At 53.5% G+C, this 23,268-nt stretch overlaps 1 protein-coding gene across 1 annotated transcript in view; it reads left to right on the top strand.

Annotated features, from left to right (window-relative positions):
* CACNA1E (calcium voltage-gated channel subunit alpha1 E) overlaps positions 1 to 21,435 on the top strand; it is a gene marked incomplete at its 3' end in the record, with an annotated part of 90,070 nt that extends 68,635 nt beyond the window's left edge. Inside the window, exons 32-47 of the mRNA XM_080348579.1 lie at positions 129 to 212; positions 325 to 450; positions 651 to 716; positions 2,900 to 2,991; positions 3,407 to 3,572; positions 3,708 to 3,835; positions 11,288 to 11,384; positions 13,312 to 13,417; positions 14,544 to 14,651; positions 15,166 to 15,266; positions 15,550 to 15,656; positions 16,292 to 16,400; positions 17,590 to 17,718; positions 19,379 to 19,559; positions 19,680 to 19,873; positions 20,896 to 21,435. Of these exons, the coding sequence (XP_080204705.1) occupies positions 129 to 212; positions 325 to 450; positions 651 to 716; positions 2,900 to 2,991; positions 3,407 to 3,572; positions 3,708 to 3,835; positions 11,288 to 11,384; positions 13,312 to 13,417; positions 14,544 to 14,651; positions 15,166 to 15,266; positions 15,550 to 15,656; positions 16,292 to 16,400; positions 17,590 to 17,718; positions 19,379 to 19,559; positions 19,680 to 19,873; positions 20,896 to 21,435 (2,334 nt within the window). The remainder of the gene's footprint in view (positions 1 to 128; positions 213 to 324; positions 451 to 650; positions 717 to 2,899; positions 2,992 to 3,406; positions 3,573 to 3,707; positions 3,836 to 11,287; positions 11,385 to 13,311; positions 13,418 to 14,543; positions 14,652 to 15,165; positions 15,267 to 15,549; positions 15,657 to 16,291; positions 16,401 to 17,589; positions 17,719 to 19,378; positions 19,560 to 19,679; positions 19,874 to 20,895) is intronic.
* Between the last annotated feature and the right edge of the window lie 1,833 nt (positions 21,436 to 23,268).

Genomic DNA, 23,268 nt, shown 5'->3' with positions numbered 1-23,268 from the left:
GGCCGCATACAAATAGGTGGCCTGCTGCTACTGTTGTTCATGAGCAACCTTGGCCCGTGGCCCAGCACCCTTCAGACCTGCTATCACTGAGATCAAATCCATGTTCCCTCTCTCCTTCCTTTTTGTAGAATTATTTCCGGGACACCTGGAACATCTTTGACTTCATCACTGTCATTGGCAGCATTACAGAGATCATCCTGACGGACACCAAGGTGAAGCAGAGACTGGGAAAGTGGGGTGTACTACTGTGAGAAGCAGGGTGTACCTCTGGGGGGGATGGAGGGGCCTCCACCTACCCCTGACCCTCTTTTCATCCCCTCCCAGCTGGTGAACACCAGCAGCTTCAACATGAGCTTCCTGAAGCTCTTCCGGGCCGCTCGGCTCATCAAGCTGCTGCGCCAGGGTTACACCATCCGCATCCTGCTCTGGACCTTCGTGCAGTCCTTCAAGGTAAGTCCCGTGTGCCCTGGTCTCTTCCCAGGCTGCGGTGCTGGGGTGCTGCTCACTAATGCGGGCAGTTCCCAAGGTCTTGCTGCCTTGTTGGCTTGTAGAACAGACGGAGGGGCACAGCTTACCTGCTCGTTGTGCTTTTTGTACTCTTTGGTGCTGGACATGAGCTCAATGAGATGACTCATCCGCTTCTCTTGCAGGCCCTCCCCTATGTCTGCCTCTTGATCGCCATGCTTTTCTTCATCTATGCCATCATTGGGATGCAGGTGAGCACAGACATCTCAGTGTGCACCCCTCTGGTGCGGACAGGCTGTGGACCAGCATGTCATCAGCATTAGACACAGCAGCCAGCCTTGTGCCTGCCTGTTGTTACTTCACTCAGTCATGGTGTCTGGCAAGGTCCTGAGGGCAGAACACCTTGTTTGGGAGCTGCAAAAACACGTGCCCTGGGAGAGCTGCCACAGGCTTGTTCAGTCAAGCTCCACAGCTGCCTTCCCAACTTCTCCACTTGGAGATGTGGCCTTGGGGACTCAGCTGGGCATCTTGTGGTGGCAGCTGCTTTCAAATTGCCACCCCTTTGTTTCACAGGCAATTCAGTTTCAGAAATGACACCCCATCTCCAACTTCCTAGCAGCCCCCAGAGATTGATTTCATGCCTGAAGGGGACCGGGTGAGCAGCCTTCTGCCTTTGCCATATGAAGGGCTGTATCATGGCAGTGATTCCCACAGCCCACCCTCCACCTGGTCCCTCTGTGGAGGGACCGTCTGATGGTCCGCTTGGGCTCTTGTGCTTAGGGACCTGCAATGACCTATCAGGTGGTGGGAGGTCATAGAATCATAGAATAATTTGGGTTGGAAGGGACCTTCAAAGCGCATCTAGTCCAACCCCCCTGCCAGATCAGGTTGCCTGGAGCCCTGTCCAGTCTGGCCTGGGATGTCTCCAGGGATGGGGCATCCACCACCTCTCTGGGCAACCTGGGCCAGGGTCTCACCACCCTCGTTGTAAAAAATTTCTGCAAAGGTCTGCAGAGCATGGGGAGACGTGAGCTTTCCAGGCTCCAGCTGATAAATAAGAAGCACGTGAGTTAAAACCCTCAGCTTCACACGTGCCTCGGGGCTGGCTCAGTTCTGCCGTGACTAAATCCTACGCTGAGGATCTGACAGAGCATCTCTGATGCCGAACACTCGGGTTGTGGAGCTGCCCGATGAGCCAGCCACCGTAGTACCCACCGCCATTGCCCGATGTGCGCTGCCAGGATGGGCAGATTTGGGGGGGCAGCGCTTCTGTCTGCTGGGGCTGCTTGGTAGCGCTGGTGTTCTGTCTCTTCCACCCCCTCTCTCTCGCCCAGAGAGGTGTGTGGTTGGTTTTTGGCCACTTCGTCCTGCACATCTCAACACTGATTCCAGGTGTTCTTGGTGCTAAACTACTGCCATCTGACTCAGCCCCCACCTCCCTGCTGTGTGGTAGTATTTGATTTATTTTATGGTGGTGTGATTTTTGTTGGGTGTTTTTTTGTTGTTTTTGGTTTTTTTAACATCATTGTGAACAAATCCCCAAGCAGTAAAGTATGTGGGCGTTATTTGAGCAAAATAGCTGGAGGCAGAAAATATTCTACAATTACACATTCCAAAAAACCTGTACAGGAGGAAAAAATACTCTGCAGTTAGTGTATTTTTAGGTTCACGGAAAGTGGAATAAATATTTAACTGTAATAATGGCATATTTTTCCTATTTGAGGCACTCTGCGAACATTTGTCATGTCCTACAATGGCCTTGGCTGTGGGTCATTATTAGAATATTGTCCGTTTCTGGGGCTTCATTTCCTCTTTTGGCCCTGGGGATGGTAGTCCCAGGTGTCTGGCTGTCTGTGTCAGTCTGTCCCTCTGTCACTGAGTGCTTTCCCACCCTGTTTGCACCACTATGCCCAACCCCAGCATCACGGATGGTATTCCCACCAAGGGGAAAGCTCCCAGGAGTTTCCAGAACCAGGACCCAGCACCTACTCAGGGTGATGCGACTTGTCCCTTTGCCTCAGGACCACCGTCTGCCATGCAATGCTCAGGTGCCACCTGTAGCGCAGCAGAGGGATGCATGTGAAGTGGTTGGGCTCTGGTTGATCACAGGTCCTCTGTGCTCCGGTTTCCATGGCATTTTGGCCTCTCACAGCCTTTGCCGCCCACCACAAACCCCTGCTGGGGAGAGGAGAGTCTCCTTCACTAATGGCTGCTCAGTGCCAGCTCCTTGGCTGTGCACTGGGCTGCTTTTTCATGGGGAGTTGCACAGAGAGGCTATTTTGGGGACTGGCCATGCTGAGGGTGATGGACCTGGGGCAGGACCAGTCCCTGCAGCACAGGGGTGTGTGCCCATGAGCCAGCGTGAACATGCAGCCGGTTCCCTGGCTGCTGAGCTCTTGCCTGAATAATTAAGCCGTTTTTCTCCCTCCTGTAGGTTTTTGGCAATATCAAACTAGATGAGGAAAGCCACATTAACCGGCACAACAACTTCCGCAGCTTCCTGGGCTCCCTCATGCTCCTCTTCAGGTAAACAACCCTAGAAAACTCCTCTGGCTGTGTTTTTGGGTGCAAGTGAGCCAGGAGCTGGGCTGGGCAGGTTCTCACTGTTTGGTAGAGGTCAGCTATTGGTGTTAGAGAGCAACTGGACAAACACAGTCACAGGAGCTCAGGAACCCCTTTTTTCCCCTACACTGCTCCCCCAAAAGATGTCTTGTCTCCCAGCTCTTCAGACCAGTTGGCTGGGGGGCAGTTTGCCCTGTGTGCCAGGAGCTACACTTGTGTGGGTCCAGCTTGGTTGCTGCTGACCCAGTTCCTCGCTCCTCTGCATGCCGGAGATGGGCACGGGTTGTCACAGCTTCTTGCGAGGCTTCTCCTGGGGGCATCTGTCCCAGCTCCATCCCGTGGCACCACGAGCTGCTGAGCACTACTGTGTTGGGTGCAGGAGTGCCACGGGAGAGGCATGGCAGGAGATCATGCTGTCCTGCCTGGAGGGCAAAGGCTGTGAGCCAGACACAACAGCAACATCCGGGCAGAATGAGAACGAACGATGCGGCACTGACCTGGCTTACGTTTACTTCGTCTCCTTCATCTTCTTCTGCTCATTCCTGGTGAGTTGTTCTCTGCTTGAGAGCCCTTGGGGGGTTCTTCTTATCAGTGCCCCAACCTGCATCCCATCCATAGGGTCATCCCTGCTCCCTCGCCTCCTGCTTTCATTTCTCTCTGCCTTTTTCCATTTCACTTAGATGCTCAACCTGTTTGTGGCTGTCATCATGGACAATTTTGAATACCTGACTCGGGATTCCTCCATCCTGGGACCTCACCATCTAGATGAGTTTGTCCGGATTTGGGCAGAGTATGACAGAGCAGCGTGGTATGTAGCCAGCTCATTCTCCTCATGAGCAACCTCTCACAGCTGGTTTTAAGTGGGTGTCTCTGTCTTCTACTATTGGAAACCAGCTGTGGTACCTGGGATGGTCAGGGAAGGGCTGCTCTGGCCCACGGTCATTACAAGAGCAGAAGTTGGTTCCTACAACACCTGGTGGCACAGGCATCTTGGGTGATGTTCACGGTTTGCCATGGTGTTTATCCTGAGTGCTGGAGGTTCCTGCACTTCCTCTTCTCCCCAACCAATGGGTAGGTCCCTCTCCACCTCCTTCCTTGTCCCCATGTACCACCTGAGTGTCCCTGCCCTGAGACCAGCTCCATTGCCTGGTCCCCAGCACCCGCAACCCCCCATCAGAGCAGGGCTGAGGGTGGCTTGTTCCCAGCCCTGGAGAGATGCTGGAGGTCTACTGGGCTCCTGCCAAGTTGCCTCTCAAGAACCTTGTTTGGAGCATGTTTGGGGCATTGTGTTCCTACACTGGCCAGCCCTCTCACGCCTCTAGAGACAGGAGGACTTTTTTTAGTTCCTGCACTCATGCCTTTGCTGACAAGGACCCCAGCAAACAGGGCTCTCGTTTGCAGGTTGCAGTTTGCTCTCAGCAAGGGAATGGGTTGCATATATATGTGTGTGTGTGTGTATATATACACACACACACACACACACACCCTGGCCATATATACCCTGGGTGGCCAGGCTTTGGCTTTGCTGCCACTGCAGACAAGCTGCTCTCCACTGTTCCCTGTGGCTTGGTCTGGAGCATCCATAGGGCAATGTGGAGCCCTCGGTAGCTCTGGGAGCATGTTTGCCTTCCACTCAGCCCCAGCACCATGAGAACATCTCATGTAGCCCCTTCCTCCCTCCCCCAGCCCGGGGACAGCCTCTCTGGAGCCACGGCCCTCTCCTGCTGTGCTGGGGAGCGTGGGCGATCTTAGCTCAAGAGACCTTGGCAGACACACATGTTCCCTTTGGAGAGTCTTCGCCTCCACTGCTAATGTCCTGCCCCTCAAGAGACCACCTCCAGCCAAGATTGTTTTTTCCTTTTTTTTTTTTTAATTCCTAATGTCATCAGCTCCTGGCATAGTTTCCTCTACCATTTCTGTCCAAGCCTGGGCAGCTCAATGCTGGCCAGGTTCCTCTTGGTGTGGTCTCCTCCAGCACTCTTGCTGCTGTGTAAGGTCCCTATGGGCAGGTAGGTTTGCTAGTTACGGGGATGAATATGCCCTTTTGCAAGGGGGAAAGGTCAATGTGGGTGAGTAAATGGTGCTGATGGACAACTAGAGAAGGGAGAGAAGGTGGGAGCAGTGAAACATCCAGCTGCTTGGTGTGGAATTTCTCGCCTATGGATTTTGGGAAGGATTTCTTCACACCAGGCCCTTCATTCTCTCTCACCTCCTGTGTTAGTGGCCTTGGGTGTCCAGGACAGTCACTGTAAAAGCATGCCCACGCTGTCTTATTGATGCCGTGCACCCCTGTGATTTCTGAGCAAACTCTGCTCTTCCATTGTGGTGTGTAGTTAGGGAACATGTACAGGAGCTGGTGGTGCTGGGCCCATGGGACAGCCCTGGCCCCCATTGCTGGGTGAGGAACAGGTGAGTACATCCAAACGAGTCCCATCACCTGAGTGGGGCAGCAGTTCTGCATCCTGACACTGGGACCATCATATGAAGGGTCTCATGGGGACACCATCCAACACCAGGGGGGCTCAGGGATGTATTTTGCCCAGACAATTGGGTTAGCTCTGTCTAGCAATGGAGAAGGGATGGCAGAAGAACAAGGAGAAACCAGAGGCAAATCGCTGGGTAGGACGGTGATGCTGGCCTTTGCCTCTTTGTGTGGTTTCGCTCCAAGCTTGTCTAAGGATGCTCAGGAGGCTGCAGCATGCTGCACCTCAGCACTTCCACCCCATGGGGTCCTGCTTCCCAAAGGGCTCTGGTCTGGAGCGGAGTGGGGAGCTCAGCATCTGGTGGCCCTTGCACCTTCTCCTGCCAGCTCTCTGCCTCAATGGCTTCAGTATTTCAGCCGGTGCAGGAGGGATACGGGCTGTATCCTGCAGCAACTGCACCTGAGTCTGGGGAGATGTGCTTCTGTGGGAGAGAAGGGGTGTGTGTATGGGAGGGTTTGCTTCTAATAATGTGTACCCTTGGCAGAGTGTGGTCTGGTGGTCAGAGCACAGGACTGGACCGTAAGAGACCAAGGTGCTAGTGCCAGAGCCACCAGTCACCAGCTGGTCACATTATCTCTCCCTGTCTCAGGTTCCCCAGATACTGGAGATACAAGTGACTCAGCTGCCAACCTCCCTGGGACCTTGTGAGGACCAGAGGGTTGGCCACGTGAGGGTAGGAGGCTCTCTGGTGGTGTGATGGGACACCACTCCATCAAAAGGGCTCATGGTGGCTAGAGCCCAACCCAGCTGCAGTCTCAACCCAACCAAGCTGCAGTCTGATCCTCGTCTAAAATCCAAACCCTCTCCCACCAAGTGTAGGTGGCCAAGGGCATGATGAGGAAGGGTGATGGGGTGGTGTCCACTGCCAAAACCATTCTTTTCCAGGGTAGGCATGGGTCAGTATGAGGAGGTATGGAGAAGTCAGTAGCTGATGCTCACAACTTTCCCCTCTCTGGGTCTGACAGAGCCAGAAGGAGAAAAGCCATGTACCCACAGATGGCCTCAGCCTCCCTCCCGGTCAAGCTCTCCATTCTCCCCTGCACCCTCTCAGTGTCCTATTAACCCACCTGTGCTTCCTTTGCAGCGGCAGGATCTCGTATAAGGATATGTACAAATTAGTACGGGTGATCTCGCCTCCTCTGGGCCTAGGAGAGAACTGCCCCTACAGGGTGGCGTGCAAGGTTTGCCTCCCAGTCCTCCGCCACAAACCTGGCCCCGGGACGCACCATCCACCCCTCCTTACCCCCCTGCTCCACTGCCCACCCGAGGGAACCCTGACGTTGCTTTCCTTTGAGTTTAAAGAGGTCCACGGCCTCCCAGAGCCAGCAGCTGTCCTCCTCCAGGGGAGGCATGAGTGGGGCCAGGGGGACGTCAGAGCCTCCCGGGGTGGGTTTTGACAAATTGTGGCCTCAGCCAGCCCCTCTACCCCAACACCATAGGTTCAGAGTCCCCTGAAGGGTCCCAGGCCAAATGCCACCACCCCTGCTTGGCCTCTCAAAGTGTCCTCACACAGGAGCAGGACTTTGTGGGTGGGTTCAGGTGTGGTTTACTCCTGGCGAGGGAAGGGGGTTGCAAAGGCAGGAGGATGTTGGAGACTTTGCTGTTGTTTTGGAGAGGGAAGACTGGGGAAAGGATGGGGAGGCTATAGTGACCCCTGTCCCTGGGGGACACTGTGATGTTCCCAACAGGCTCTTCCTCAAGCGTGGCACTCAGAGGACACACAACCATGTCTCTGTGGAGCAGGACTCTTGCTAGTCTTGCCCTTGGCTTGCTGGACTTGCTTGGGAGGTGGTGGCACCTGAACACATCTCTGGAGCTCAACAGCTCCTCTCCCTCTGCTTGAGCCAAGCTCCCTGCTGCTGACTGTGAGTCCATGGCAGCAATTTGGCCTCCTTGTGCCTCTCTGACTTGCACTTCTTTTTTTTTTTTTTTAATTTTATTTTGGGGTGACAACTGAGCAGAATCATGTGCCTGCTGCCTTCTCCAAAGTGCCACAACGCCTATGTCTGTGTCTATAGTATGAAAGGATGAGTTACCGAGCCTGCTCTTCCCTCTGCATCCCTCCCGGCCTCTGAGGAGATGTACAAGGGCAGCTCAGATGCCCCTGGCACTTGCTCTTGGCTCAGCAGAAGAAGGGTGTTCCTTGGTGTGGCATGATGTAGCCATCACATCCTTCTAGGCACATCAGAAATGCTCCTTCCAGCCAGCATCCCTGGAACATGTCTGTCACCCTCCACAGCTGGTCATGGGAATGATAAACACATTCGAAATCTTGAAGTAGACCACCAGAAGAAAAGCAGAGCAAGTGAGACAGGACTTGGACTCTTGATCATCTCATTTATGCAGAGGTATTTAGTGACAAGAGGTTTCTTGCAGGAGTCTCAGATGGCTCATCTGTTCAAGGAGGGGCTCCTTGCAGGCTTTCTACTCTTCTCTGTTGCATCCCTGGCAAAGGATGGTGGCTTTCAGGACACTTGCTTAGGTCCCTGCAGATAGAAGACACCTTCAGGAGGAATTTCTAGTCTTTCTTGATTGACATTAGGGCTCCTCCTCCATGTGCACGAGGCATTTCAAGGACAAAAGATTTTCAGGGATTCCTACTGCCCTGGAGCAATTCCCAAAAGGCAACGGATGAAAAAAGAAAACCTATTTGGTTGTTGCATCTTGACGCCATGGTCCAGATCCCAAAATGCCAACCTGACTTCCTCACCTTTTCAGTTTGGTGAGCCTGCCCTGCATACTGACAGTGCACAAGTTCACCTTCCTGGATCCCACACCCCTGTCCTGCTGTGACAACGATGACCTGCAGAAACAACCACTAGCATGCTTGTAGAATCATTTGGATTGGAAGAAACCTCAACATCATCAAGTCCAACCATTAACCTGACACTGTCACTAAACCATGTCCCTAAAAACCTTTATGGAGTGGTGGACAGCCTGCTCTGGACAAGATGGTGCTTGGGCAAGTTCAGGACGTAGCACAGTGGCGCAGCGTGGTATGGAAGTATATCCATTAGTCAGTCCACAGGTGGGCTAACGAAGGGGTATTGATGCAGAAAGACTTCCCATGGCAGTCCAGTAAGCTCTGTCCTTATGCTGAAGAGAACAGGTCTTGTAAGCAGATCTTGCTGGGACTGGATCTTGACAGCCTGCTCCACTCCTTGAGGCTATCTCTCCCTTTCTTTCACCCCCTCTGCTTCTAGCAGTCGTGCCAAAATTAGGCAAGGCTTTATTTTTGCCCCCTAAAAGTACCCCTGAGATTGTCATGTGTTAGGTGAATGGTCCACAAACATTCATGTCCTTGTGGATATCTCCTATTCCTGAATTTGCTCTTGCATCACTTGCTATTCTGGTGCTCTTACATGTCACTGTATTTGTTTCCTAACCACAGGAGAACAGATGTCCCCTAGATTTCCCCCATCACTCACAGGGTTCTTTCAGAGCACCAGGACCAAGCCGTTACTGCCTGGTGGTTTTACAGGCCACACCGTGCCACAGCCACAGGGCACCTATCCCTCCAGACACGGGACAGATGCCCAGCATCTTCCATCAAGGATGCTCCTGTGCTGGCACCAGCTCTTGGGAACCATCTTGTTCACATAGATGTTGTTCCACATGCCTTCCTGTGCTTGAGTCTGGGGGATGTGGTTTCTGGGCACTGCTGTCCTGCTCAAAATGCTTTAAGATCTCTGCTCTGAGGAGCAGCAAAGTGTGCAGCCTGTCTGTGAGAGCAACACCGTTCTTGTGAGGTCCTTCTTGGTTACTGATGCAAACTCTTCCTTTCACGGGAACCAGTGGGGAGAATTTCAGTATGAAAGACACAGTGCTGGGTACACTAAAATCTTGCCTGCCAGGAAAGGTGGGTGAAAGATCACTGCCTTGCTTCCTTTTTTGCACAAAGCTTATGCATGAAAATTTGGAAGTCATCTGCCCCGCTTCAGATACCTCGAGTCCATGCACATCCAGCTCTGCTAAGGTGCTGCTTACGGGCTCTTGGACTTGGATGTTTCCTCTCGATCATCTCACTTCATAGTCTCCAGTGTTGTTATCAGTCCTCTTTCCAATGCATTTAGGTGTGTCAGTTCTCAAAGGGGATCACTTGCCCAGCCTGTGCTGCACCTGCATCCCGAACAGCTCCCATTGCGGGTCATCACCATCCCTAGTTTACATCCGAAATGTCACAGCTGATCTTGGTGGGAGCCTCTTTGGCCAGGAGGCTACTTCCAAGCCTGCCAGTACCCCCTATGAAGAGGTGATATCATCTTCTCCCCTTTTCATGTTGCTCTCAGCATACAGATAGAGAATTGGTCAGGATCCTGCAAGGAGCGCTTAATTTTTTGGCAGTGCCCTTTCTCCCAAGCCACCCCAGCTGTGATGGGTTCCTCTCCAGCAGCATCCTCCCAGCCCAGCTGTAAGGGTTGATGCTTTTGCTGTTGCAATGTTGCCCTGTACCATTAACCACCCTGAATGTCGCAGTGCAGGTTTGGAAGCCTGGCACAAGGGGAGGAAGAGGTTGCTGAGTCCAGGATCCGTGGGAGATCATAGAATCATTTTGGTTGCAAGAGACCTCAAGATCATCAAGTCCAACCATTAACCTAACACTGGCAACTAAACCATGTCCCCAGGAACCTCATTTATGCGTCTTTTAAACCCCTCCAGGGATAGTGACTCCACCACTTCCCTGGGCAACATGTTACAGTGCTGGACAAGATGTACTTGAGTGGCCTTCAGGATGTGCAGAGAGAGGGAGGCACAGCCCAAGTATCTCAGCCTGGCAGAGGGCTCAAGGCATCATCGGGTGGCCTGTTTTTGGTAGCGTTCCTCGCTGCACAGCCCTGGGCAGGTCCTTGCAGAGCAGAGGAATGCGAGGTGGGGGTCCGTCCTAGCTCCCTCCCTTGGGAAAGCCAAATGAAGCCCAATGTTGGAAGGCCCAAACAGCTGCCTCTGCTGAGACTCTTTAAACTCCAACCTGGTGGAACTTGCAGCCGCATGTGGGAGAGAGCCAGGGTGGGAGCATGGCATGTGTAACTTTTCCTCCTGGTTTTGTTTTGTTTTGTTTTCTTTATTTTTTTCAGCCAATTCAGCATGCCTTTTTTTGCACTGGTGCATGGTGGGGAAGTGGTCCATCCGCAGAGCCAGACGGAAGCAACCGGGCATCTTCCTTTGACAAGTGACCCTGGCCCACTGCCTTCTATGCAAGATGCTGCCTCCCAATTGCATAGACCTTATGAGCTGGGGATACACAGCCTTCCAGCTATGGGTTAGGTGGCCATGCAAAGCAACACCCAGGTCCCCCCCCCGGAGGGAAAGATGCTACGGAGGCCACAGAGCACTGTGGTGCAAACCACCCTTATCTCAAATAACCCATGGCTTGAGTGCCGTGTATCTGATTTATACCACTCGCACACAGCCCTGGAACCTCTGGGATGAGTTGGGGGCTGCTGGAGGGCTTTAGGAGCTTTAGGAGAGGGGTTGAGAGCAGAGAAGGACCCCCAGACAGGTGCTCGAGGCCAGCAGCAGAGAGGAGAGGGGTGAGTTGCTTTCTGCCAGCATTCCTGGGTCTGTGTGAGCAGTGCTATAAATCCACATCAGGACAGTCTCTCATGTATGATTTGCCTTGATTAACGGGTTTCCTGTTCTTTTCCTGTTTGTCCGTTTGTTTTTTTTTCTCTCCTGTTTTCCTGTACTACTTTTTGTTCGTACGTTTTTTCCGCTCTCTGGGAATGCCTCCTTCTCTCTCTGCATCTCCCTCCCTCCCCTTCCCCCTTCATGAGCAGTGGCCGAATCCATTACACTGAGATGTATGAAATGCTGACTCTTATGTCACCACCGCTAGGCCTCGGCAAGAGATGTCCTTCCAAAGTGGCCTATAAGGTAGATCAACCCTTCCTTCTATGGGGGCTAGAGCCGAGCAGGAGCCGGGGCTCGAGGGAGCTGCGGGAGGTGGGACTGGGGGGAGCTGGGGAGGTGCTGGGGGCATCCAACATGTGTTTAGCTCATTTCTGGGGAGCCCGGTGCACTCAGAAGGGTCCTAGCCACACTGGTTTGTCTCCACAGCCCACACATGTGATGCTGGTGTGGTCACTCATAAGCTGGAGGAGCTCTGGGGTGGAAAACACCAGTGGGAAAGGAAGGACAGGATCAGCAATTCAGGGTGTTTCAAAAAGATGGACCCAACATGTTACAATTACACAAAAATTTGCAGACAGTTTAATGAGTTATCAGGTCTTAATAACCTCTTTATAAATGCTCTGCGTTCCCTCCACCTGCTGTATGGACAACATCAAGACAATGGTTGATAGTTTGTGGCTGTGAAGTTATAGTGATTTCAAATTGGGTCCTTCTTTTTAAAACACCGTGTAGCGTGGAAACAGGAGGATTGGAGAAGACAAGGGGAGGAGCAAGCCCATAGCACAGCTGGGAGGGTGGAATGTCCCCAGGAGCTCATCCCCTGGGCTTGGAACCATCCTTGTCCTGGCTGGTACAGAAACAGGACTAAAGCCTGTGGAGGTGGGAAGCAGGTGAGCAGCAGGGACATATCCCAAAGGAGCACCTCTGCAGTGCCTGAGGATCACAAGCTATCTCAAGGATGGCTTGTGCAAAGCAAAGTCAGGTGCCTTCTGAAGGTGTCACTTGAGTTTTATCCCCATGCTTCTTCTGGGCTGGTGGCCAGCAGTCGTGCTCCCAGCTGCATAGGCATGGAGCATGGGAAGCCCTGAAGGACCTGGGGTGGGAGCTTTGCTGAGGGCAGCAGCTGCTCGGACAAGACCTGGAGCTGTGGAGCAATGTGTTGTCCAGGTCTGGAGCAAACTGGAGGTTTCCTTGGCAGCGGGCTGCTGCCTGCAGCCCTTTCCACAGCATTCAGGGAGAACTTCTGCACACTTGCAAACATGCTGCCACCCTCTCCAGCTCTCCCCTGTTTGTTCACGCATGCATACATCCATCATCACACTTTTCCAGGAGAAAAAAAAAAAGGGAGGTTTGAAGACAGGGGAAGGACATGAGGAGCCCAGGGTGAGGGTGGGGGGGAAGGAATGGGCAGGAAAGGGGTGACCCAAGGTATTCACAAAGCAAAATATACTCTCTGGAAAGTGGATCTGGTCACTTCGGTTTGCACCCCGCCTGCCCAGGGTGGGGAAGGAGCATGGCGTGTCTGACCTGCCCTGGTTGCCCTTCTTCTCCTTCCTTCTGCACTTTTTCTCCCCTCTCCTTCCCTTCCCCACCCTCGGATAATTTGGACCCTGTGCATGTGCTGGCAAAACTTCATCTCTGAAAAGACGCAAAAAAAAGGGAGCGCCAGGATGTAGCATGCTAGAGGAATCCAGCCGATCTGAAGTCCCTGAAGGTTAGGGACCCTCCTCTCCCCTGCCCAAGGTGGGAAGGGTTGAGAGCTGGAAAGCCAAACCCACCCGGGGAATGGAAACCTGAGCCCCCGCTCCCCTTCCCGAGCATCCCCCACACCCACATCCCTGAGGGGTCTGGGTGTCTTCCCAAAAGTACTGGGAGGTGCCGGGGGGAAGGGGGGGCTCAGGGGCCGTTCCTGGGATGCAGGAGGAGCCCTGGAAGGCAGTGAGCCGGTGTCCTGGGGTGGAAGGAGCCGGGGGGAGGGTGGCGGGGTGATCCTTGCCCTTCTTTTTTGGCTGTGCTGTTTTGACACTCTTTGTTGCTTTTTATTTTTTTTTTAATTTTTATTTCATTTTTTTTCCCTTTTGTTTAATGTTTAATTTCTTTTCCTCCAGCCTGGTCGATGTGTTTTTCGATATTGTTTTCCGTCCGCTGTTTTCTTCTCTCTCTTGCGCAGAGACTGGTGCTGATGAACATGCCCGTGGCCGAGGACATGACGGTCCATTTTACCTCCACCTTGATGGCGCTGATACGCACGGCCTTGGACATCAAAATTGCCAAAGGTGAGGTCAGTGGGGTAGAGAGGGGACAGAGCCAGGAGGGTCTCAGAGGGACCAGCACTCATCCTTTGGGCAGGCTGAAGACATCACAGCCAAACTGGGGTTGGCCACCCAGAACCTGGCAGGTGGATAGGAGTGATTACCTTAAACAAGCAAATTTCTGCCACTCTCTCTAAAAAATCTATTTCTTTAGGGAAGAGGTGGCCAGTTTTCCACTAGAGGCTGCTTCTAGAGAGCAGAAGTGGATTGATGTCCACTGCATAACAGAGAGAGAGAAAATTCTCCTTCCTCCCCATATACAAAACTAAACCAGGGAGGTAAAAGATCACAAGGCTGGAGAAAAGAAAGCTCTCTCTTGAGGAAGATAAAATGCTCAGATCTGGAAAACCTGTTTTGTTGTTGTTGCTGGAAACACTCTGATTCATCAAATCAAAAGCTTTCTGTTGAAACATGCCATTTTCAATAAAATGTCCCTCGGGAACAGCTCAGCTGTTGGAAGAAAACCCAGCCCAGGGCAAGATATCGGTAAAAGCCCAGTGCTGAGATGGCTCCTTGGATTCAAGCCCCTCTAGATAAAGCTGAGGTTTGAACCTGGTTCTCCTACAGCTCAGCAGAGTTGCCCCAGGCTTGGGTATCTCTGGCTGGCACGTTTTGACAGCTCCATTTGAGCCTGGTTCTCCCTAAGGTGAGCAAATCCCATCACCGCCAGCCAGAGAGCTTTGCTCTTCACTTTGCACAGTATTTAAGGATTTCAGCCAAGTGGAGCTGCTCTTTCACCAGCACATGATCCGCTTACCAGCAAAGAGAAAGTGGGGCAGTAGCAGCAGGTGTGTGTGGGCTGGAAGTAGGACTGGAGTCAGAGACGGACCCAAGGCAAGCTTGAAGATGGCAGCTTTGAGTGGGAGGGCAGGGAACGGGGAGATGGAAGCACATATGGGAGGGATGGTGGGAACATTTTCCTTGCGAGAGCAGGAGACCAGGCTCGGTGATGCAAGGTGGTCCTGCCAGCCCAGAGAACTGGTTGGTGCTTGCGAACCTCACTTCAGCCTGGGAAAGGGGTGATTTTAGTTGGGTCCTGCCGCCAGGTCTAGAGGTACATGGACCATTTTTTCCCACCCTGCTGTTCAAGGTGGTGCAGATTGGCAGCAGTTAGACTCCGAGCTTCAAAAGGAGATCCTGACCATTTGGCCTCACCTGTCCCAGAAGATGCTGGACCTGTTGGTACCCATGCCAAAAAGTAAGTCTCTGCAGGGACTGTCATCACTGGCAAGTTGCCATCAGACCTGCAGCAACCTCTTCCCAAAGGGAGGTGCGGACCAGTCAGACCAGTCTCCAGCTTGGGGGGACAAGTGGGAAGAGGGTTTGTGTTGGTATGGGATGGCGTCTGCCTTGCTCTGCCCGCCTGTTTTGGAACCCTCTTGAAAAATGTCCAGTTTGCAGTGATCTACTCCTGCCAAACCCAGACTATCCTGGAAATAATCTCTGGAGCATATAAGGGCAGGAGATTGAGCATCATTTGCTCTATTACACATGAAGATGTGATAAAGCCGTTTGTCTTGGTGGTTTATGATGATGCTTTCAAGCCACCTCCATCCATTTTATTTCCACATGGGTATTCAGGTCTCTTTTGGAGTGGTGAGCAGAGTCTGAGGGTCACCAGGGTATCCCACACTAAGGCTGGTGCCTTTAGGCTTGCTGTTTCTCTTCAGACAAAAGTGTCCCTCTCCTTCCTTCCCCTCTTATGTTTTCAGCCTCTGACCTGACTGTTGGCAAAATATATGCAGCCATGATGATCATGGATTACTACAAGCAGAGCAAAGCCAAGAAGCAGCGGCAGCAGCTGGAGGAGCAGGTGAGGCTCAGCGTGGGCACGTGATGGGCCCAACGGGGATGTTCAGAGCATGCTCGCTGCTTCCTACCACATCCTGACCAAATGTGCAACCAGCCTCAGGAGATGCAGATAGTAGGGATGAAGATAGTAGGACAGATTGGAGTTTGGTGACTACAAGGCATATGTATATGCATCCTTGGTCCGCGACAGCAAACCTTCCCAAGCAGTGGAGACTTGGTTGGTGAAGCACTGCATGTTCATCTGCATTTAGTACAAGCTCAGCTTCTTCCTTTCTTCAATACAGAAAAACGCTCCCATGTTCCAGCGCATGGAGCCGTCCTCCTTGCCGCAGGAAATCATCTCGAATGCCAAGGCTCTGCCTTACCTCCAGCAGGACACCCTCTCGGGCCTGTGAGTACCACCCTGAGAAGAAGGGAGGTATTCCTGGTGCTTTTCTGGTCCTGCAGCCATCATTCTCTGGAGCTGGCACTGGGATGCACAGGGTTAAAGAGCTGAGAGCTGGGGAAACCCGAACTGAGACAGAAAGCTCATGGCACAAAGTCTTTGCAGGGTCCTGGGAAGCTGGTGTATGTTGGCATCACCAACAGCAGCAGAGGTGGCCAAGGGGGATGGCCAGGTGTTTGCATGGAAGCTCTTGCAGGACCATTGTGGCACTAAGTGCAAATTCTCTTACCTAGAAGGGTCTGGGATGGACCTGAACCTCACAAGCAGTTGAGCAGTGGGTCCGCACGTTGTGCAGGGTCAGTGGGGGATCCCAACAACTTGGCTGGTGGGAATGAATGATGGGAGTTGCTGGCAAGTGCACTTGGGATGTCTCACTGCTACTGCAGGACCTGGTGCGCTGGTGCCCTCTCCTGCCCAGGCACCACTTCAGCTCTCCATAGCACATGATGTTTGTCCTGGGGGTCTTGGATAGCCTGGGGGACAAGCACAGGGGCTCCTCAGCTCTAAGACACTGGAGTGGTGATGCTCAACGATGGCAGCACCCGGCTTGTGGTTCCCCTGAAGCCGAACTGTCTTTGCAGGAGCAGCCGGAGTGGGTTCCACTCGCTGAGCCCACTCTCGCCGCAGGAAATCTTCCAGCTGGCGTGCATGGACCCAGCCCACGGGCAGTTCCAGGAGCACCAGTCTCTGGTAAAGTCACACACTGCCTGGTGGGGACTTGCCCGCGGTCACAGCGAGGATGCTGGTGGGCATGGGGAGGTGTGGGGCTGCTGACATGGCAGTGAAACGCTGCTCCTTGCCCCTGTGGCAGCAAGTGTGGCAGCTGCTGGGTCACACAGAGATCTGAGCAGGGGACAAATCTCCCTGGGTGTCACCCAGCTGGGACTCTGGCCCCTCATCTTTTGACACAGCCTTCCCAGACCGGCCAGGGTCCAGGCAATGTCAAGTGCTTTTGGGGCAACAGCTGTGAGTGGGGTCTGATGTCCTGCAGTAAAATATCCTTCTCTTCACAGGCTGCTCTTTTTTCCCACTGAGCACACTCATTTCAGTGGGTTACCCCGTGCTGAGTGATGGTATCTGATGTTTTTGGATTCATGTTCATTTTGTTGTCAGTGCTGGTGTCCCTGACCCCAAACGAAGCTGTCAAACTGTCTCCCAATGGGAGCACACCCCTCCAGCCTCACACACATGCTGGCCAGCAGCAGCAGCATCTGTCTGTCTGTCTGTGTGTGTGTATATATACACATATATATACATATCTCTATATATCTCTCTCCATGTCTGTGTGTGTGCATTTGTGCACCACCATGACATTTGTCAGATGCAGTGTGGTACCACTGTGCATCTCCAGCCCAGTCCATGTCCCCAGGGTCTGTAGTTCTCTGTGTGAGCTGTACCCTGCCCTGGCTACCCTGTCCATGTCACCATCCTGCCAGCAGGGAGGTGACAGATGAGACTGCCCCCTCCCCATAAAGTCACCTTTGAGCAGATCTCCAGGGTCACTCCCGGCCCATCTCCTTGACACCACATCTCGTACAAGAGTCCCCTAAATTGGGAATTAACCAAAAAGCAAAAGGAGAAGAAATTAAAGCCCAGGCAGTAAGGGCATCACCAGATCCAGGCAAGGTTCCCACCACCATTGAAGAGGTGCAAGATGAATTGGCCACCACATCTGGGCTCACCTCCAATGGCTTGTGAATCTGAGATTATTTTCCAGTGGCAACATGATAGATGATATATTTTAGACTTCCTTTTTGGCCCACTTAAAACTACTGTCCCTGGTTGAGAGAGCAGGTTTGTCCCCTGCCCATGGGGCAGAAGCAGTGCACTACCCTGCTCCAACCCCATCCCAAGAGCTTGGCTGTGTCTTTATTTCCAGGAGCCAGAGGTTAGGGAGTTTCAAAGAGTGCAGCCCTCTAACCGTGGCAGCTACCTTCCTGTGGACACTCAGGACCACGCTGTCTCTGGGAGGGCCTCCTCCATGCCTCGTCTCACTGTGGATCCCCAGGTAAAACCAAGCAAAGCCCCCGTGGGTGCTGGGTCCAAGTAAAGTCCTACCAGGTAACATTGGGGCTTTTCTCCACGCTGATCAAGTCCTGCGAGCTCCACAGCATCCACAATGCCCTGATATCAGAGCATCTCCACATCTTTGGGGTGCTGCACAAGTAGAAGAGTTGCTGTTGCCCTAAATGGGGAGAGCAGCCAGGGGAATCCATCTCCTGGCTCATGTGGGGAGGTCCATGGTGGAGCAGGACCAAGCCGGGAGGTTGCAGGGTCCCCCTGCAGTGGGACACCCCTCCTTTCCTCCAGCCTTGAGTGCTGTCTGAGGTTTGAGGAGTCCCAGCCCGGCTGTCTGATGATGTCCCAGGTGATGAAACGCCTTTTCCTTCGTTTCCCATTGTCCTGACGCACATGCTTCTCCGTCTGTCCAGGGGAACCCAGGCCACATCTCACCTCCTCGTTTGTCTGCCCGGTTTCTCTGTTGTTCTGTCTTGTTACTCAGCCTCAACACAGACATAGATTCTCTTACAGGGTTTGGTTTTGCTGTGAAGTCTCTGGGTCTGCTTTCTCACAGAGGTGCTGGTGTGACACGTTGTGGCACTTTGGGGCATGAAGAAGAAGGGAGGCTTTGCCTTGTGGGCTTTATTGACCATTTGGCAGCGGGGGAGATGATCAGAAGGGAGGGGATGGGAGCAGAAAGGGGACGGTGCGAGGAGACAGTGAGAATGACCTGAGGCTGCAGAGGGAAAAAGCTGCTAGAATAAAGTGAAGGAAAACATAGAAGGAGGTGATGTTCTCCACACAGAATGTGAGAACACAAGCTAGGAGGAGGGGTGAAGGTAGAAAGGAGAAGCATAGAAGCAAGAAAAGAAAGGAGAGGGATGATAAACTAGAGGAGAGGAGATTCAGACAGGACATAAGGAAGAAATGTTTTACACTGAGGGTGGTGAGACCCTGGCCCAGGTTGCCCAGAGAGGTGGTGGATGCCCCATCCCTGGAGACATCCCAGGCCAGGCTGGATGGGGCTCTGAGCAACCTGATCTGGGTGAAAATGCCCCTGCTCATGGACTGAGTGAGCTTTGAAGGTCCCTTCCAACCCAAACTATCCTATAATTCTATAAAACGTCAGCATGAGTGGAGAGAAGAGGGAATGAGCGCAGGGGAAGAGCATGCAGGAATAAAGGAGGACACAGGGGACCAGTGCTGCCACTGGAAAAGTGGCACAGCCAGGAGAATAAATGCTAAGTGAGGGACACTAGGGGAGTTCCCCTTCTCAATTATTTCTTCTTCAATGTCTCTGTTGGCTCCACTCAGTCCTGTTTTTGAGTCGGGGATGGATGCTGAGGCAGCCTGGGTGGCAATGGCCTGTGTCCCCATGCCTGGCGGGGGGAATGCTGCCGTGCCCTGACACACAGCCCCTTGGCTTGGACCTCAGCCACTGGCTTTGCTTGCAGAGCACAGGCAAGGGAGCTCACAAGTTGAACCCCACTTTCCTCTCACACCTGATCTGTGCAGAGATTATTTAGGGGGTCTGTGCTTGGGCTGGCTGCCCTCCCACACCCTGAACCTCCCCATCCCAGAGGCTGATGTACCAGTAATAATGGGTGAACTGGTCATTCTATAATTGCTAACCCCCTCCCCGTCCGGCCGGGGTTGCTGCATTGCAGGTGGTGACGGACACGAGCTCAATGCGGCGCTCATTTTCCACCATTCGGGACAAGCGCCCCAACAGCTCCTGGCTGGACGAATTCTCCATGGAACGCAGCAGCGACAACACCTACAAGTCCCGCCGGCGCAGCTACCACTCCTCGCTCCAGCTCTCCGCCCGGCGCCTCAATGCCGACTCGGGTGAGCAAGGATGGGTGACCCCATGCCACACCAACACAAAAAACAAAACAAAACACACCAGCCAAGCATTCCCTGCTCCTAGGGAGGGGATGGTGGGGACTATTGGGGCTGTCCCTGCAGGTCACCGGTCTGATGGGCATCGCTCGGGTGGCAGAGAGAGGGGTCGATCCAAAGAGCGCAAGCACTTGCTGTCCCCTGACATCTCCCGCTGCAACTCAGAGGAGAGGAGTCCCCAGGCGCAGGACGAGTCGCCAGAGCGGCGGCGTGAGTCCCGGTCACCCAGCGAGGGCAGGTCGCAGACACCCAACAGGCAGGTGGGTGAAAAAATACTTTTTAAAGGCAAAGGGGATCAGAGACAAAGCTGCTTGCCAAAAAAGGGAAGATAAGCCCCAATTCTGGGAGCTCTGTGCATGGAGATTGTTGATCTCTTCTCCCAAGTAATAAGTGATAGGATGAGAGGAAATGGCCTCAAGTTGCATCAAGGGAGATTTAGGTTGGATATTGGGAAAAATTATTTCCTGAAAAGGGTTGCCAGGCATTGGAACAGGCCCAGAGCAGTGGTGGAGTCACCATCCCTGGAGGGGTTTAAAAGATGCGTAGATGAGGTTCTTAGGGATGTACTTTAGTGAGTGTTGGGTTAAAGGTTGGACTTGATGATCATGAGGGTCTCTTACAACCAACATGATTCTATGATCTTCCTGTGGTGGCATCTGTCTGTGTTCCCCATGAGCCTGAGGCTGCTCAGGCACCCTGCAGAGGATTTGGGGAGAGAGGTAGATCTCCACACTGATCCTCTCACCACCATGGCATCTGCTTACTGGCAAGGACGAGGTGTCCCAGCTACACAAGCCTGGAGATGCCAGTGCTTGTGTACTTGAAGCCCATGGAAATGCTGACTGTAGAGGCCAGCAGCCAGCCAGCCGATAGCTAATCCCTCAGTGAGTTAGACGGTGTCCTGCTGTTGGTGGCCACCAAAAGGTATTTGCTCTTGACCATAGTGCAGACCCCAAGGCAGGGATAGGGTGGCAAAATACTGTCCCAGGTTGCCCAGAGAGATGTTGGATGCCCCATCCCTGGAGACATCCCAGGCCAGTCTGGATGGGGCTCTGAGCAACCTGAGCTGGTGAAGATGTCCCTGCTCATGGCAGGGTTTGGACTAGGTGAGCTTTGAAGGTTCCTTCCAACCCAAACTGTTCTATGATTCTATAGGGTGGGTGAGGGTGCAGGGGACTCATCTGAGCAGGAGGGTGCTCCAAGGAGCCCCATGGCTTGGGGGGGTGGGTGCCGGTGCTGCCTGTCGCCCCTGAATTCCCCAGCATGTCTTGGTGCCTTGCAGGGAACGGGCTCCCTGAGTGAAAGCTCCATCCCCTCCATCTCGGACACCAGCACCCCCCGGCGAGGCCGTCGCCAGCTCCCGCCAGTGCCCCCCAAACCGCGTCCCCTCCTCTCCTACGCCTCCATGCTGCGGCATGCCGGAGATGCCTCACCGCCCCCTGAGGAGACCGAGGGGGGGTCCCCGCTCCTCTCCTCCAGCTTGGAGCCCAACGCCGCCGGCTTGACCGAGTCTTCCAGCTCCCCAGCAGGGAAGCAGAGCCGCCAGTCCACCCCTCATCGTTACATCTCGGAGCCCTACCTGGCCCTGCACGACGACTCGCACACCTCAGACTGCGGGGAGGAGGAGACCCTCACCTTCGAGGCGGCCGTTGCCACCAGCCTCGGCCGTTCCAACACCATTGGCTCAGCTCCGCCGCTGCGGCACAGCTGGCAGATGCCCAATGGGCATTATCGGCGGCGGAGGCGAGGGGCAGGGCAAGGGGTGATGTGCGGGGCCAGCATTGACGTGCTCAGCGACACCGAGGAAGATGACAAGTGCTAGAAGCTGTCCCCACCATCCCATTTCAGCTCCCTCTGCCCCGTCCCGCCGCCATCCTGCCCCTCTCCAATGCATGCTCTTCGCCACGCCTGGGAATGAAACAAACCAAAAGCAAAATGCTGGGGGAAAGGAGAAAAGCAAAACGTCTGGAACGGAGGGGAAAAAAAGGACAAAAAAAAAAAAGTCTTTGTGCAAAAAAAAAATTAAAATCTGTCGACTTTCATTTATTACTATCACTTTTTTTTTCTGCACAGAGAAGCATTTGATGGGCAGCAGAGCATGTGTGCTGGGGGGCGAGCAAGAGCCCCGCTCCCAGCCCCTAGCAGGACCCCCGGGAAGGCTCATCCCGATGAAGTGAGAGCCCCGGGAAGGCTCATCCCAATGAAGTGGGACCCCTGCGAAGGCTCGTCCAGATGGTTTTCTGCTCCCCGAGGCCAGAGAGTCCCAGCAAGGGGGTACTGAGACCCACTTCACTCTGTGGCTCAGAGTTTCCTTTCCTGTGGGTCTCGCCCAGCCCAGGGACAAGGGGTGATGCTGGGGTGCGAGGGGTTGGGTTGCACCAGGCAGATCGGGCGGTTCTACCTGCTGGAGGATGCAAAACCGAAGCCAACAGGTTTATACTGGGGCAGGGGAGAGCAGGGTGGGGGGCTCAGTGCTGCTGAATGTATCCCATCCCCCACTGACATATTTATTTCTATACAGAGAACTCTAGGTGTGGCTGTGTGTGTATATATGGTATGTGTGTGTATATATATTTATATGCTGTATATATAAAGGTATACACATACATGGATTTGTTTTAGTCATCTGACAAAGCTGGGGGAAGCCCCTGGAGGTTTGTACTGCCTGCACCCTGGGGGGCTGCTATGTATCCATCACTTTGGGAACGTCACCCTGTTCCCCTCACCCCCTCCCAGACATTTGTATTGGTGGGAATTGCATTTTCTCTGTTAGAGGTGGCTGTGGCAAGGGGTCTTTGAGCAGCTGTGTGGTGCCCGCAGGGCAAGGACAGGGCTGTCCCTGGGGGAACGGCTCGCTTGGCACTGGTGGTGCCGAGGGGGTGATGGCAAATACCAAAAAATGTGGTATGGAGCCACCATCCAGGGCCAGTCACTAATTAATCTGGTAATTATGTGCTGTCAGGTCTAACAATCCATGCACACCCTCAGCTGTGGGTGCAATGCTTTGCCTACCAGCCCAAGGAGTTGCTGGTGGCTTTGTGGTGATGGGTGACTCATCCTGATGATCATTCTGCTGTGAGTTGTGTCCATCCTCAGCCCAAGTGTGGTCCTGGGGAGCCTTTGGAGCCTTGGGCTTGCTCCATGGATTGGTGTGGTTGAACCAGGCATGGCCATGTGTGTGGAGGTGGAACATGGTCTTCAGCCTTCATCCTGCTCTTCCTCCTGCAGTGGGCTGTTGTGGTCTGGGGTCTTTGGTCCTGGGTGACCTGTGTCATCTCCTGACCAAAAGACACTATGGGTACAAACTGCGTGTGGAGATCAGACTCCGTCCTGATCGTTTTGTGAGCCACCCCGGGAGCAGCTCTGCTCTGTGAGAAGCAAGTCCTGCCATCTCCAAAGGCTCCTGCACTCAATCATGGACCAAACTCCTCTTTCTACTGGCCAAACTGTCCTCTGGACTCACAGAGCAGGTTTTGGTAATGGGGCCAAAACTTCCTGCTGCCTTGATGGGTCCCTGCCAGCGGCGGCACCTCTGCTGTCCCTGCTCCCCCCATGCTTTCTGAATAGACACTTCCATCTGCCAAATGATCCCAAAAGTCCCCAGGAAACCTTCTCCATCGCTCCAGCCCACTTCTTGCATCCCCCATCTTGGTGT

This window comes from Nesoenas mayeri (genome assembly GCF_963082525.1).
Source record: "Nesoenas mayeri genome assembly, chromosome: 8".
Taxonomy (NCBI): Eukaryota; Metazoa; Chordata; class Aves; order Columbiformes; family Columbidae; genus Nesoenas; species Nesoenas mayeri.
This window is presented reverse-complemented; position numbering and strand designations above follow the sequence as displayed.